This window comes from Pleurodeles waltl, chromosome 7, assembly GCF_031143425.1.
Source record: "Pleurodeles waltl isolate 20211129_DDA chromosome 7, aPleWal1.hap1.20221129, whole genome shotgun sequence".
NCBI lineage: Eukaryota > Metazoa > Chordata > Amphibia > Caudata > Salamandridae > Pleurodeles > Pleurodeles waltl.
Genome location: NC_090446.1, coordinates 559501564 through 559516986, shown reverse-complemented (window position 1 = coordinate 559516986; position 15423 = coordinate 559501564). Strand labels below are relative to the sequence as shown.

At 42.9% G+C, this 15423-nt stretch overlaps 1 protein-coding gene across 3 annotated transcripts in view; it reads right to left on the bottom strand.

Moving 5' to 3' along the window:
* TEP1 (telomerase associated protein 1) overlaps positions 1 to 15423 on the bottom strand; it is a 1055001-nt gene that overhangs the window by 684385 nt on the left and 355193 nt on the right. For all 3 annotated transcript variants that reach the window (XM_069244315.1, XM_069244314.1, XM_069244316.1), the window contains 2 exons: positions 6234 to 6383; positions 5853 to 6029 (listed from right to left, as the gene is read on the bottom strand). In XM_069244315.1, coding sequence (XP_069100416.1) covers positions 5853 to 6029; positions 6234 to 6383 — 327 coding nt within the window. The remainder of the gene's footprint in view (positions 1 to 5852; positions 6030 to 6233; positions 6384 to 15423) is intronic.

Here is a 15423-nt window from a genome sequence, read left to right as displayed (position 1 = left end):
GGGGCAGAAATGGTCAACAGTAATGTGCCCCCATGGGCAGCCCCTCCACACAAAACACACACCAATCCATGGTGCCTAATAGAAATAGGCTGATCTGCCCCCCCCGGGGGGAGGGGTGCTTTGCAGAAATAGCCTAAAATAAATTTGCCCCCCAGGGTCGCTCCCCATCTTTAAAAATAAATTTTAAGAAAATTCCTAGTGCCTAGTGATTTCTGACCCCCTTGGGAAAGATTGGCCTAATAAAAATAGACTGATCTGCCCCCGGGTGGGGGGGGGGGCAGGGGCAGAAATGGCCTAAAATAAATTTGCCCCCAGGGGAGCAACCCTTGCCTAAGGGGTCGCTCCCCATCTGTAAAAAAATAATTTAAAAAGATCCCTGGTGCTTAGTGATTTATGCCCCCCTTGGGGCAGATTGGCCTAACAAAAATAGACTGATCTGCCCCCGGGTAGGGGGGGGGGGTAGGGGCAGAAATGGCCTAAAAACAATTTGCCCCCAGGGGAGCAACCCTTGTCTAAGGGTTCGTTCCCCATCTGTGAAAAATAATTACAAAAAAATCCCTGGTGCCTAGAAGTCCCCCCCCCCCCGGGGGCAGATGGGCCTAATTAATATAGGCCGATCTGCGGTAATGGCCTTATAAAAAATGCTCCCCTTGGGGAACGACCCTTGCCAAAGGGGGCGCTCCCCTCATGTCAATTCATAAAAAAATAATAAACTCCCTGGTGTCTAGTGGACATTTCTGCAGCCCGATGGCTTTACGATCAGGCTGCAGAAATGCTCAAAAAGACATAAAAGGAAAGAAAAAGCCTTTCCTTTCATGTCTCCCTGCCCGCTCCCACTCCCTGATCGGAAGAGAAATGCAAGCATTTCTCTTCCGATCCCGGATGGGGGGGGCGACCTCTCATGAGGTCGGCACGCGATCGCAAGCTGATATCATCAGACGTCACTAGGTAGGGGTGTGGGGGGTGAAAGGGGAAGGGATTCCCCTTCCATCCCTTACCAGGGGAGGGAGGTGGGAGGCCCACAACGGGAGCCCTAGCGCTCCACTGTGGGCCAGGTGCAGGACGAGCTGGTCTCGTCCTTGGCACACAGCAGCTGTGGCCGAGGGCGAGGCCAGCTCGCTGAGGGCACCCAAGAGGTTAACAACTGTTTCAAACATGTGTCCAATCCACTGCCTGACCAACATTTAAGGGAGTACTGCTTTACAGTCTATGTAGAGCATGTGTATCCACAGCCACATGGGCGATGAATGGAAAATGTCACTGACCCTGTTAACATTTGTTCACAGCATGCAGTGCTATAGATTCACATGCAACCATCAGTTTTCCCGAGAGACAGTGGGTACTACAGATATTCTTGTCTTTTATTTACATATTTAACCTGTTATACACGCCTTCACACATGGTCACCAAGCTGCCCTATCTACTGCTCCTTCAGTACGCTCAACACTGTACAAATAAAAAAAATCTAACAATGAAGCTGATGCCCATGCGCATTGCTAACTAGGGGAGGATTCCCTATACCCTGTGATTCTAAAGACTTCTTCGAAGAAAAACAAGTTGCTAATTTCCAAGCCCAACACTAGATGGCAGGAGTATGAAGATCATGTGTACCTACAGCCACACATGCTACAAACAAGTAATTCCATAACAGTGTGCACTGGAAGGATGCAAGTCAGCCAATAAAAAGGATGGTAAAGAATATATGAACCAGGGGAGGGACAAACAGAGGAGAAAGGCAAGCCACTGAATAAGAATCAATCAAATGATAGTGTCAACTAATGGTAAACAATGGGCAGACTCTAAGTACTCTGTGAGTTTTTGCAATGGTTCACAAGAGCCTGTCACCTAAATACAGTTAAAAGCTGTCTATCAGGCAAGATCTAAAAATAAGTAGTAATTATATTTTTTCATTTCTGCCAATGAATGATTCCACACCCTGCTCGCTGCAAAAAATGCAGTTCTAGGATAACTCTGCTTTATTTCTTCACAAGTAAAGAAAGTTAGGTGTGCGGGGCAGCTTGAGCTGCTTCTCATGTGTTTATCTACATTCTGAAACTTAGAGCTTTGTTGATTACGGTTATACATGTAGGACTACATATAGAAAATTACAAATTAAAAAAACAGCACTGAATACTGAGCCCAAGAGGCTCTTTGTGAACAGAGCGGTAGAGCCAGGGGTAAATGTATTACTGATACAGAGGTCTCTCTTTTCCAATTTTCACTCATGAGTAGCTCATTCAGCTTAGGTTATTTATTTTAGTCTGGTAACTACTGGACTGCATTTCTAAAAGATCTACACTAAACTACTGGTTTCAGAATTTAAAACTCTGAGCAAGTATGGCCATGCAAGGCTGGGCAGATGCTACCATGCAAACACCAGTCTCTTTGAGCAGATGCATCTTGAGGCCAGTTGCTATGGGCAGACGTAGTCACCCAAATGAAGGTTTCTTAACAAATGCGTCCACACACAGTCCGGTTTCTCTGAGCATGCGGTCACAGCCACACCTTGGTCTCAGCAGTGGTGGTCGGGATCTTTCTGGTTCCAGTTGGACTCGACACAAGGACACTGCACAACCACATACACTGGGGTCCACCAGCAGCTCTCCATAGTTCTTCTCTTCTGGATGCCCCCAAAGACCCTTCATCCCTACCATCCAGAGTTTTAAAGAAAACTAATCAGCAGCTTACTGATAGAAAAAAATCCTAATCAAAGTTACAAAGGAACCTGTCTCCACTCCCCTTAGACCAGTTCCTAGGTCTCCCACCTCCAGCTTCAGAAAAATAAGTAATACACTTTCACTGGAAAACAACCTCACCTCCATCTTGGGCAAAGGCTGAGTCTGGGGCATCCAAAATGGAGTCCACTGGCCTCTATTACTCTGGCTCCCTCACACAACCATACAAGTACCACACAGGCCACGCAAATTAACACACATAACAATTGTTTAGGATGGTAGCACGAGGAACTGGGTAAGCGCAAAGAAACTGAACTTTAAAAAATGTGGGCTACAAGACTTCCACTCAAGTGACACAAATAAAAAAAAATTATTGTCACAACTAAAAATTCACAAAAGATGGTACACTATTACCATTGCTCTATGTGCTAAACCGATGAAAGGGACAGTAGGATGTTGTCAGTCAAGGAGGGCATGATTTATGCACCACTCCAGGTCACAGGACAATTCCAGGCCTTTTCCTCATTTCAAAAGACAGGCCTCTGCGTGTGTGTTAAATTAGCGTGTCGCCAGGGCCAACATCAAAAAACAGTGTAACAGATACATGCAGTGGGGCACTCAAGGCATGGAAACAAAAATATAAACAATGGAGGAGATATTCCCACCCCAATAATGCACTACTTGCCTGTACTTGGGAAACTTGAGAGACATCCACTGGTTGAGCTGGGAACTGAATGCCATGCAATCTGCTGAGTCCATTACATCATACACAAAGGAAGTAATTTCTAAATTGTTTCTCTTATCACTAATGTAACTAAAAGAACTAGAGGTGATAGACATAAGGTAGTGAAAGCATTGGTGGCAGAAGAGGCTTCATTGGTATGTCTAGGAAATTAATTAGAGTTAAGTAGAACCTACCTTGAAGGAGATGCACACAAAGGTACAGTGGTTGGTAAATAGGGTGAGTATGTGGAAGAAAAGAGGACAGTCCAATTTCAGTTCTAGGGCCTTGGGGGAAATGCTGTTGCTAGAGAGCAGGATAGAGACTCAGGCATACTTAGCCGAACTATAAATAACCCCTCCTAAGACATTTCCTTTCTCACTCCATTACCACACTGTCAACTGTGAAATCAACTCTCCAACCCTACAACCAGGAGAACTATTCTGGCGTCACTTTGTCCTTCACCACCTAAGCACTGAAGATTAACCCAACACCACAACTGCTGTATCTGTTCTATACAACTTATGCTCCACATGCATCTCATAAGAGAACAACTTAAATTACAGACATTGTATCTGTAGCCAAAACCATGTTTACCCAGTCAAACCTACATTTCACACATCACTTCAGCAAGGCAACCACTACCTTACAAATCGCAGACAGTGCCCTCTTGATGACAGATTAAGACAACCCCTCCCTCCTGATATTGCTAGACTGTTCAGCTGGCTTCCACATCCCACCCTCATATACACGAAGGCATCTCAAATGGGATTCAACAGCAATGTCCTTCACTAGTTCACCTATCTTTCCAACTAACATGTATGTTCACATGGACACCTCCAGCCCCAAAAGATCTGTCATCTGCAGAGTCTCCCTGTGGTCCATACAGTTCCTTGACATCTTCAACCTCTAAACGGAGCCTCTTGGAGCTCTACTTAAAGACAACAGCCTTGAGATTCACCAAAATGCTGATGGTACGAAACTCTACTTACAAGTCTCCTCTGCTTCAGGCATCCAATGCCTCAAACACTGCATACACTTCTTCCAGACCTATATGTCCAGCGCCTATAAGAAGCTCAACCCAACCAAGTCAGATGTCCTAATATTTGCCAAAAACAACAAACAAGAAACACTACAAACCAAAATGAAATTAATCTAGTTGGATTCGAATTAAGACTTTCTCTGAGAGTCAAGTCGCTTGGATTCAGCCTATACAATAGCCAGATCTCTCTTCTAAATAAAGTGAAACCATTTCTTCCAGAAAAACAAGTTACTTACATTTGGAAATACTTTTTCTAGTGGATACTCTAGCTAATCGCAGATTCTTCTCCTTGTAAATATTGCTGAGGCATCAGATTGAACCCGGAACCTTTAAAACAGTACTTCTGAGTGCCAGTAGGTAGCAGTGTGCGGCTTTGAACAACGTTCCGCTCCGGAAGTGATGAGCAGAGTTGCAAAAATTGCTTTTGTAGGCTTGTCCATGCTTTTGCATGCAAGGGACTGGCAAATCTAGCTGGAGCCCTTTTAGATGGAACAGTCCAATGCACAGAACAAAGGGTGTGAGGGTCAGTGAGGAATCTGAGATTAGAGCAGGCTTCAAAAATTCTACTCACCCAATTGCTACGGCTAGTCATTTGTTATCAGGTCAAGCTATTATTAGGACCTTCTTGCCCCTTCTGGCGTTCTGTTCAGTAAGAAAGTGCAGGAGCAATACAGATGCCTTTAAATCTTGTGATCTTGTTACAGTAGCTCTGTGTACAGAGACAGAGGTCAAAAGTTTGTCTTACAATTCTACTGACTGTAGAGTTCCAGGATTTTGTAAGGTGAACTCTCTGACCTGCTGTACAGTAGCTGTGAAAGCCCATTTTTTGTGCTTCTGTGTGATGAAAAAAATATTTTCAAAGGATGAAAACAAATCACAATACTTTTCTTGGTGATTTGCAAATGATAAATCTGTTTTCTGAAACCCAATTTTCCCAGCTTATTGTTAATACACTATGGGCCTCATTACGAACCTGGCAGTGCCGCGGTGGCGGTCAGACAGCCGCCAATGTGGCGGTCCAACAGCCACATTACAACCATGCCGGGTGTACCATGGTCAAACCGCCACTTCTACACCACTGGAGTGGCTGGTGGTCCTAATCCGCCAGGACAGCGGTGCAAGCAGCGCTGCCCTGGGGATTACGAGTCCCCTCTCCACCGGCGATTGCCCTACCATGTGAAGGCTGGCAGAGACGGGGTGCAGGGGCCCCCTAGCCAGCCCCTTCAAGATTTTCACTGTCTGCTTTGCAGATTGAACACAGAACACATTTATGGTAATGCCAAATGTTTCGTTTATAGCTCTCTCCAGTAACCAACCAATTCCTTGGACAAAGCAGCATGCCACAAGGCCTAATTTGTTGGACATAAGCAGAAAAAAGAAGGAGCAGATTTATGGCTGTACAGAGATGACCTACCTGTTGCTGCGGGATTCCTCCTCAGTGATACCCCAGCGCAGGTCAATCTCTTCTATAGAAAGAAAGAACCGGGATGCTCGTGCTCGAAGTTCAGGGAAAACAGAGCGGATAAGGAGGTCACGTTCTCCATGCATGTCCCGAAATGTGGAGGAAATGAAGACTCGGATACTTTGCCATCTAGAATCACAAATTAGTTAATTATCCACAAGCTTAAAACTTAAAACATGCCCCTCTTCAATCTAGTGAGCACATACTCAAGTACTTTTCCCTTTACAGTGTCAATGACAAGCAGCAAGAGAGGAGAGTATGCTGCTTACACCATTCTCTCGTTTTGGGGGGGATATACTCTCAAACAGGGAGTTTATTCGCTGCATCCCTTACCTGATTCTAAGGGAGGTGGCCAAGGGGTGCGGAGCCTGCACCACACACTGATCTCTATTCAATGTTTCTGCTGGTTTTGGAAGGTTGAATCGCTCATCAATTCTTCCGATGTGTTCAAGGAGGCGAGATGAACCACGTACTGAGATGACTCTAAGGCAACAGAGACGGTACTGAATTGAATCTGTGTTAAGAGTGGGGTCACTGGGGAAATATGGGACATATAATAAAGAGAGCCCAGGACAAACAGACAAAACAGGCAGGAGCCTGCTGCAACAGAGATGGCACTGAGAGTAATCTCCGAAAACAGAGACAACACTCGGTGGGCATGAAGCAAGACATATACTTATGACAGCACCCAAAAACAATAGATAGATTACAAGGAGGAATCTGAGAAAACAGAAAACACGGATATGAGATGGAGAGTAGACCAAGGGGGAATATAACATTAAGAGGTAACTGAGAAAGCAGAGACTATACTGTCAGGAGTCTAGGCAAAAGAAAGATATATAATTGGGAGGAACCAAACAGAGGTAGCTGTCATGGGAATGTGATATAACAGGAAGAGTACTGCAAGGAATGAGCAACAGTGAATGATCTTAGCGAAACATGAGTCAATGAACAACACTGGCGGATCCGCAGAGTCAGCTGTTTGAGGGCACTCAATTAATGCAAGAGACAGCACTGAGAGAAAATGCATAACACAGACACAACTGTGACTAGCTTTGAAGCAAAGATGACATTGACTAAAACCTGACAGACTGCATGAAGAAAAACCTCAGACACTTATATGGAGTAACCAAGTAACCAAAAGGAACCTAGGTAAAGGCATAGCACTGATGGGCATTTGGGACAACAGAGGCATTACTGAGAGGAACATAAGAGAGCAAGGAAGGGAACTAATACAAGAAAGACATCACTGTGATGAACCTGTGACAAAAGAAGCAACATTAAAAGGAATATGAAGCAGCAACACTCAGAAGTGTAGGAGACAAGGACAGACCATCAATACATTAAAAACACCAAAGGTTGGGAAGGGAAACTGGGACAAGAGGAGGCAGTACCTAAAGTACCACAGAAATTACAGATAACACTGCACAATTGAATGAGTATTAAGATGGACCTCAGACATTGAACTTAGAAGATTACAGGGCATTGAGACTAGCATGTAATAATGAGTGAATAAATGAATGAAAAAATCTTTAATGTTCAGTTAATTACAACTTCTAATATAAAAACTACGGGTTAAGATATATAACATTAAAAGTGTATTAATTGCACATGGACAGAAAACAAATTGTAAAACCAAGGCAGATTCAGTGGTGTTCACACACAAATACAAAAAATTGCAAAACCAACATTGATCCCCCCTTCCCCCTCTAAAACCATGCATGTTCAATGGTATAACTTCTGTCCCAATTCTCAAGCATCAGTAAAGTGCTAAGCGTGAAGTGCACAGTGCATTTGGGGTAGGAGCAAAGGCAAAGCTCTGGGAAAGAGGAACATCAAGTGTACTCTGGAGCAGGTGAGGAAGTGGGAAAAGCTAAGACAGCGCTCCTAAGTCCCTACCCCCTTTTACAAACAGCAGAATGAACACAGTTATCTACCAATACGCCGCATTAAGTTCTCTTCTTGAAGACAGGCTATAATTGCATGCCTCAATGCACAGAATGCAAGGCCTAATAAAGTGCTGCTTCAGCAGCCCGCTGTGCTCTGATATTAAGGCCGGGCAGATACAGACAACGTCATTAATGTCTTCCTTTGCATAGTGGCATAACCGCCATGGCATATGAGTGTCTAAGGATGGGTATTGCACTTGGAATACGTTCATTTTGAAAAAAAATGTATATGTATATTTTATTTTTTACTTAAGGTGGGAATTTATTTTTTAATTAATTTTTTCATTTAAAATTTAGAAAACATTTTTTATTTCATTTATTACAAACATCCTTTTGTATTAAATGAAATACAAATATTTTCTGAAGTTTAAATTAATAAATACATTCTCAACTTAAGTAAAAAATTACATTTAGTTTTTATGCAGTCGTAATTGTTAAAAGTGATATACAGAATTAATAAAAAGTTTTTCAATTATATTTTAATACACACTATTTAATGCTACATTAAATTATAAGTCCAAATATAAGAAATAAAAAAAATAGAGTTAAATAATAATTATTCCTTTTAAAATACCACATTTAGGGGGTCATTCCGACCCGGCGGTCCAAGACCGCCAGGGCCGGGGACCACGGAAGCACCGCCAACAGGCTGGCGGTGCTTCCAAGCCCATTCTGACCGCAGTGGTAAAGCCGCAGTCAGAAAAGGGAATCCGGCTGTTTCCCGCCAGATTTCCCCTGCATGGGCTGAATCTCCATGGCGGCGCTGCAAGCAGCGCCGCCATGGAGATTCTGACCCCCTTCCCGCCATCCTGTTTCTGGCGGTTTTTACTGCCGGGAACAGGATGGCGGGAACGGGTGTTGTGGGGCCCCTGGGGGCCCCTGCACTGCCCATGCCACTGGCATGGGCAGTGCAGGGGCCCCCCAACAGGGCCCCACCATGATTTTCACTGTCTGCTTAGCAGACAGTGAAAATCGCGACGGGTGCAACTGCACCATTCGGAGCCGGCTTCATTGCTGCAGGGCCTTTCCCGCTGGGCCGGCGGGCGCTCTTTTGGCAGTCGCCCGCTGGCCCAGCGGGAAAGCCAGAATGGCCTCCGCGGTCTTCTGACCGCGGAGCGGCCATTTGGCGGTTCCCGCCAGGCGGGCGGCTCCCGCCGCCCGCCAGGGTCAGAATGACCCTCTAGATTTATTTCTATTATTAAGTATTTAAATACTATAACTTAACATTATTTCCTAAGAAGTTTCATTATTGGTCTCTACCTCCATTATTACTTCAGTTCTGAGCTGGAGCTAATTTAATAGTGTTTTGGGTTACTTTTTGGCTGTATTAACTTTAGAAGTTCAGTTTGTGAATAGAAATGGGCTTACTCTTTTGTGGCTGTGTGCATGTTCCTCACAAAACCCGTTCCTAAACCTTTCTAACCCTCTTACTGCTCCCTAAACCGTTCCCATTTAATAGTAAGCATGCACCTATTTCCAGCCACTCCCACTAGTTCCTACCACATTTACTTCTAAGTGGTAAACTTACATGTGGGAGAATCGCCCCATAGAAAAGGTGGAAGAGGTAGAGATCGACGCTTATAGGTTTGTGACTAGCATTTTGAAGCACTTTAGTAGAACTACTGTACTTCTACTTCTACTTAATGTTCTACAAAAGGCAGTTTGTGAATAGACCCCAAAGTTGCTTTTGTATCAGTAAACAACTTTGCTTCTTTCATAGGGGGGATATTGAAGATCGTGATTCGTTTTTTGTTTATCCATTTCTTGCGAGTTTCTCCTTCGAATGTTTCCGTTCTTAAGTAGTTGTTCATGTTTCCCAGTAAAACCTTTATGTCGTCCTCAAAGGGTTGCTGTCAGGGGTTTAATCCACGATTTTGCCTTACAATCTTCAATTATTGATTGGACTGCTATGGGCACTAGTAATTTTGCAAGAACAGCCAAGCGGTTAATGCTCTATATTTTTGTAGCTTGATTCATAGAAATTTAGACCACCACTACTTTCACTATCCTCACCCTTGTATCACTTGCAGCTGTGCAGTTTGCCATTTCTTGGGGTATTGCCATCTAAACATCCAGTTTGCAGATTGACAGTTTAGTGTCTCAGCAATAACATTCAGGATATGCATCTGATGAGCTAGATGGGGAGGTGGGCAGGGCACAAGCACACCTAGTGTGGCATATCTAACTCCCATGGCAAACAGACGTTGTTGCTCTTCTCCACTCTGATTCTGCCTCCATGTCTTTTAGTTCTGTCTCCCTGCCTTTCTTTATGTGATCTGTGTCCCTGCCCCACTGTCTCCCTTTTGTGCGTCCAATCTCTCTCAATCTAGGACTTTGATGGATCTTCTGTTCTATCATACCTTCTTCTGTATTTTGGTCTCATCACTATACCTTTGATGTATTCTCTTACTCTCAACTGTGCCTCAGTACTTGCTCACTGTCTCATCCATGTGACTTGCATCTGTGTCTATGAGGTTTCTCTATCTATTAGTCTCTTGTTCCTCAGATCCCTCTCACATCCGTATAGTTGCAGCCAGTATTCACTAAACTTCCTCTGTGCCATTTGGTCTCTATCTCAGCTTTCCTTCTGATAGTTCTCAATTTGATGCCCCTTGTGCTTCTCTTCTTTCTATGTCAATGTTATCATGTTTTCTATATTAGCGGCTCGTTATTGCTCTGTCTCGCCATCTCCCTCCCTAGCCCTTCCTCCTTCAGATAGTCCCACACTACCACCCCACCCCATGGCAATATCAGGTGTTTGAGATGGGATGAGGTGTAAGAATATCCCAACCCTTACAGGTCTCTACCTTTCAAGTACCCACACTCAAACTGCATTTTGGACTGAAAAGGAAGGAAAAGACATGAACAAGGGAGGAGTTTCTTAGCATGTTAGATCCTCCACTCAATCCTCTCAAAAACAAAGAACATCATTCTAAAGTTAGTGCTGCAAGGGGGGGTAATAGGAAAAAGTAAAACATTCTCTTAGTACTTCCATTCCGGGCCCCACCTTCCAATTAGACACTTTGGGTCTGATTCACAAAGGTAACGTACACCTTTGAGTAAATTTACTCCTTAGAGTAAGTTTGCTACTTTTCAGTGTTCACAAACTCTGAGAGCAAGTCCATGGTGTGCCTTGCTCCCTTCAGACCCCCGTTGCTGGTGCCTCGTCCCCCTTCCACCCTCCTCCACCCATCCTTCATGTAGCTTGTTCTCTCCCTCTTCCTGCCATCCAGAATCCTGCTTGGTCTCCACCCGCATGCTGATTGACTATCCTGCCCTCCTCCTGCTGACTGTCAGTTTGTGCCCCAAATCCCACCCCCACACCTGTTCTCCCATTGATTGCTTACAATTATCTGTGACCCCTGTGTTACCCAGGGAGGATTCTGAGGCTCACCTCTCTGTTTTACAGTGCTTGTTCTGGCCTCGACGGCGGGGTGGGGGGGAAGCATTGGCGAAACCACTAGGTCTCGCCTGTACGAGATCCATTGGCCTCAACAATGTTTTTTTTTTAAAGTATGCTGCATAGTAGCAAGGCTACTGGGCAGTATGGCTGAAAGTAAAGAAAAAAAAGTGCTATGAAAAGCAGCGCCATAGCGCTTATATATTCTTTAATTTCAGCCGTGTTGCACAGCAGCATCATCACTGTGCAACATAGCTGAAAAGTAAAGAAAAAAGTGCCATGACTCAGCTAGCACCGACCACGTCATATTGCTCTTTTTTTTCTTTTAGTGTCAGCCATGTTGCACAGCAGCGTTCCTGCTGTGCAACATGGCTAAAAAACATTGACAGAACCAATAGATCTTGTATAAGCGAGACCTTGGCTTTGCCAATGCTTGATTAAATGTCCTCTTTAGTTTACCATAGGGAGACTCCTCTGTGAGGATGGAAATCTCTGTATGATAATGCATAGGAAAAATTAAAACGTATTTAACTCAAAATGTAATATTAAACATATTTTAATGTTAACTATTAAATTAAGTTAATTTTATATATTTACTTTAAATATATTTCAGAATAAAAATATGTTACAGAACAATTATATTAACTTTGAATTAAAACTAATTACTGGAACTGTATTACCTGAAATTATTATTATTATTATTATTTTTTTATTTAAATTAAAAAATACATTTCCATCTAGGGAAAAAATATTGCTTTAATGTGCAATAAGAATGATTAGATGTGATGTATAGAATTAAAACTAATGTATTTTTTTTAATTGAAGTTATGGTTACATTACTTTTTGTTAATTCAAAACTACTGATGTATGTGTGTGAGTTTATATATATATATATATATATATATATATATATATGGAAAATGTCACTTACCCAGTGTACATCTGTTCGTGGCATGAGTCGCTGCAGATTCACATGCTGTGCACAGTCCGCCGTCTGGTGTTGGGCTCGGAGTGTTACAAGTTGTTTTTCTTCGAAGAAGTCTTTTCGAGTCACGAGACCGAGGGACTCCTCCCCTTTCGATTCCATTGCGCATGGGCGTCGACTCCATCTTAGATTGTTTTCCCCGCAGAGGGTGAGGTAGGAGTTGTGTATGTTAGTAATAGTGCCCATGCAATGGAATGAATACGTATGTACATAATAAAGGTTAAAGTAATATATTTACAAATGTACAAATGTTCAAGATCTACTTCTAAACGGCTACAGGCTCCCGGGGAGGCGGGTGGGCGCATGTGAATCTGCAGCGACTCATGCCACGAACAGATGTACACTGGGTAAGTGACATTTTCCATTCGATGGCATGTGTAGCTGCAGATACACATGCTGTGCATAGACTAGTAAGCAGTTATCTCCCCAAAAGCGGTGGTTCAGCCTGTAGGAGTTGAAGTAGTTTGAAATAATGTTCTTAGTACAGCCTGACCTACTGTGGCTTGTTGTGCAGTTAACACATCTACACAGTAGTGCTTGGTAAATGTATGAGGCGTAGACCATGTTGCTGCCTTACATATTTCGTTCATTGGAATATTTCCTAGAAAGGCCATGGTAGCCCCTTTCTTTCTGGTTGAGTGTGCCTTTGGTGTAATAGGCAGCTCTCTCTTTGCTTTAAGATAGCAGGTTTGAATACACTTGACTATCCACCTAGCAATGCCTTGTTTTGAAATTGGATTTCCTGTATGAGGTTTTTGAAAGGCAATGAATAGTTGTTTTGTTTTCCTAATTAGTTTTGTTCTGTCAATGTAGTACATTAGTGCTCTTTTGATGTCTAATGTATGTAGTGCTCTTTCAGCTACCGAATCTGGTTGTGGGAAGAACACTGGTAATTCTACTGTTTGATTTAAGTGAAACGGTGAGATAACCTTTGGTAAAAAATGTTGATTTGTTCTTAGAACTACTTTATTTTTATGTATCTGAATAAATGGTTCTTGTATGGTAAATGCTTGAATCTCACTCACTCTTCTTAGAGATGTGATAGCAATCAAAAATGCAACTTTCCACGTTAAGTATTGCATTTCACAAGAATGCATGGGCTCGAATGGTGGACCCATGAGTCTTGTCAAGACAATGTTGAGGTTCCATGAAGGAACAGGTGGTGTTCTTGGCGGTATGATTCTCTTTAAGCCTTCCATAAACGCTTTAATGACTGGTATTCGAAATAGTGAAGTTGAATGAGTAATTTGCAGGTAAGCTGATATTGCGGTGAGATGTATCTTTATGGAAGAGAAAGCTAGATTTGATTTTTGCAAATGTAGTAAATATCCTACTATATCTTTTGGAGATGCGTGTAATGGCTGAATTTGATTATTCTGGCAGTAATACACGAATCTTTTCCACTTGTTTGCGTAGCAGTGTCTAGTGGTAGGTTTTCTAGCTTGTTTTATGACCTCCATACATTCTTGTGTGAGATGCAAGTGTCTGAATTCTAGGATTTCAGGAGCCAAATTGCTAGATTCAGAGATGCTGGATTTGGATGTCTGATCTGTTGTTTGTGTTGTGTTAACAGATCTGGTTTGTTGGGTAGTTTGACATCAGGTACTACTGACAGGTCTAGTAGTGTTGTGTACCAAGGTTGCCTTGCCCATGTTGGTGCTATTAGTATGAGTTTGAGTTTGTTTTGACTCAACCTGTTTACTACATATGGAAGGAGAGGGAGAGGGGGAAAAGCGTATGCAAATATCCCTGACCAGTTCATCCATAGAGCATTGCCTTGGGATTGATCTTGTGGGTACCTGGATGCGAAGTTTTGGCATTTTGAGTTTTCCTTTGTTGCAAATAGATCTATTTGAGGTGTCCCCCAAATTTGAAAGTAATTGTTTAGTATTTGGGGGTGAATTTTCCATTCGTGAGTTTGCTGGTGATCTCGCGAGAGATTGTCTGCCAACTGGTTCTGAATCCCTGGAATAAATTGTGCTATTAGGCGAATGTGGTTGTGAATCGCCCAATGCCATATTTTTTGTGTTAGGAGGCACAGCTGTGTCGAGTGTGTCCCTCCTTGTTTGTTTAGATAATACATTGTTGTCATGTTGTCTGTTTTGACAAGAATGTATTTTTTGGTTATTAAGGGTTGAAATGCTTTCAGCGCTAGAAATACTGCTAACATTTCCAAGTGATTTATGGGAAATTGTCTCTGATGTATGTCCCATGTCCTTGAATGCTGTGTTGATTGAGGTGTGCTCCCCACCCTGTCATGGAAGCATCTGTTGTTATGACGTATTGTGGCACTGGGTCTTGGAAAGGCCGCCCTTGGTTTAAATTTGTACTGTTCCACCATAGAAGCGAGATGTATGTTTGGCGGTCTATCAACACCAGATCTAGAAGTTGACCCCGTGCTTGTGACCATTGTGATGCTAGGCACTGTTGTAAGGGCCACATGTGTAATCTTGCGTTTGGGACAATGGCTATGCATGAAGACATCATGCCTAGTAGTTTCATTACCATTCTGACTTGTATCTTTTGTGTTGGATACATGGCCTGTATTACTTTGTGAAATGTTTGAACCTGTTGTGGACTTGGAGTGGCAATCCCTTTTACTGTGTTGATTGTCGCTCCTAAGTATTGCTGCGTTTGACACGGCAAAAGGTGTGACTTCGCGTAATTGATGGAGAAACCCAGTCTGTGAAGGGTTTGTATGACATATTTTGTGTGCTGTGAACACTGTTTTAGCGTGTTGGTTTTGATTAACCAGTCGTCTAAGTATGGGAACACATGTATTTGCTGCCTTCTGATATGTGCAGCTACTACTGCCAGGCATTTTGTAAAAACTCTTGGCGCAGTTGTTATTCCGAATGGTAACACTTTGAATTGGTAATGTATTCCTTGGAATACGAACCTTAGGTATTTCCTGTGTGAAGGATGTATTGGTATATGAAAATACGCATCCTTTAGATCTAATGTAGTCATGTAGTCTTGCTGTTTGAGCAGTGGGATTACTTCTTGTAACGTGACCATGTGAAAGTGGTCTGATTTTATGTAGGTATTTAGTGTTCTGAGATCTAGTATTGGTCTCAGAGTTTTGTCCTTTTTGGGTATTAGAAAGTACAGTGAGTAAACTCCTGTGTTCTTTTGTTGAATTGGTACTAATTCTATTGCGTCCTTTTGTAGTAGTGCTTGAACTTCTAG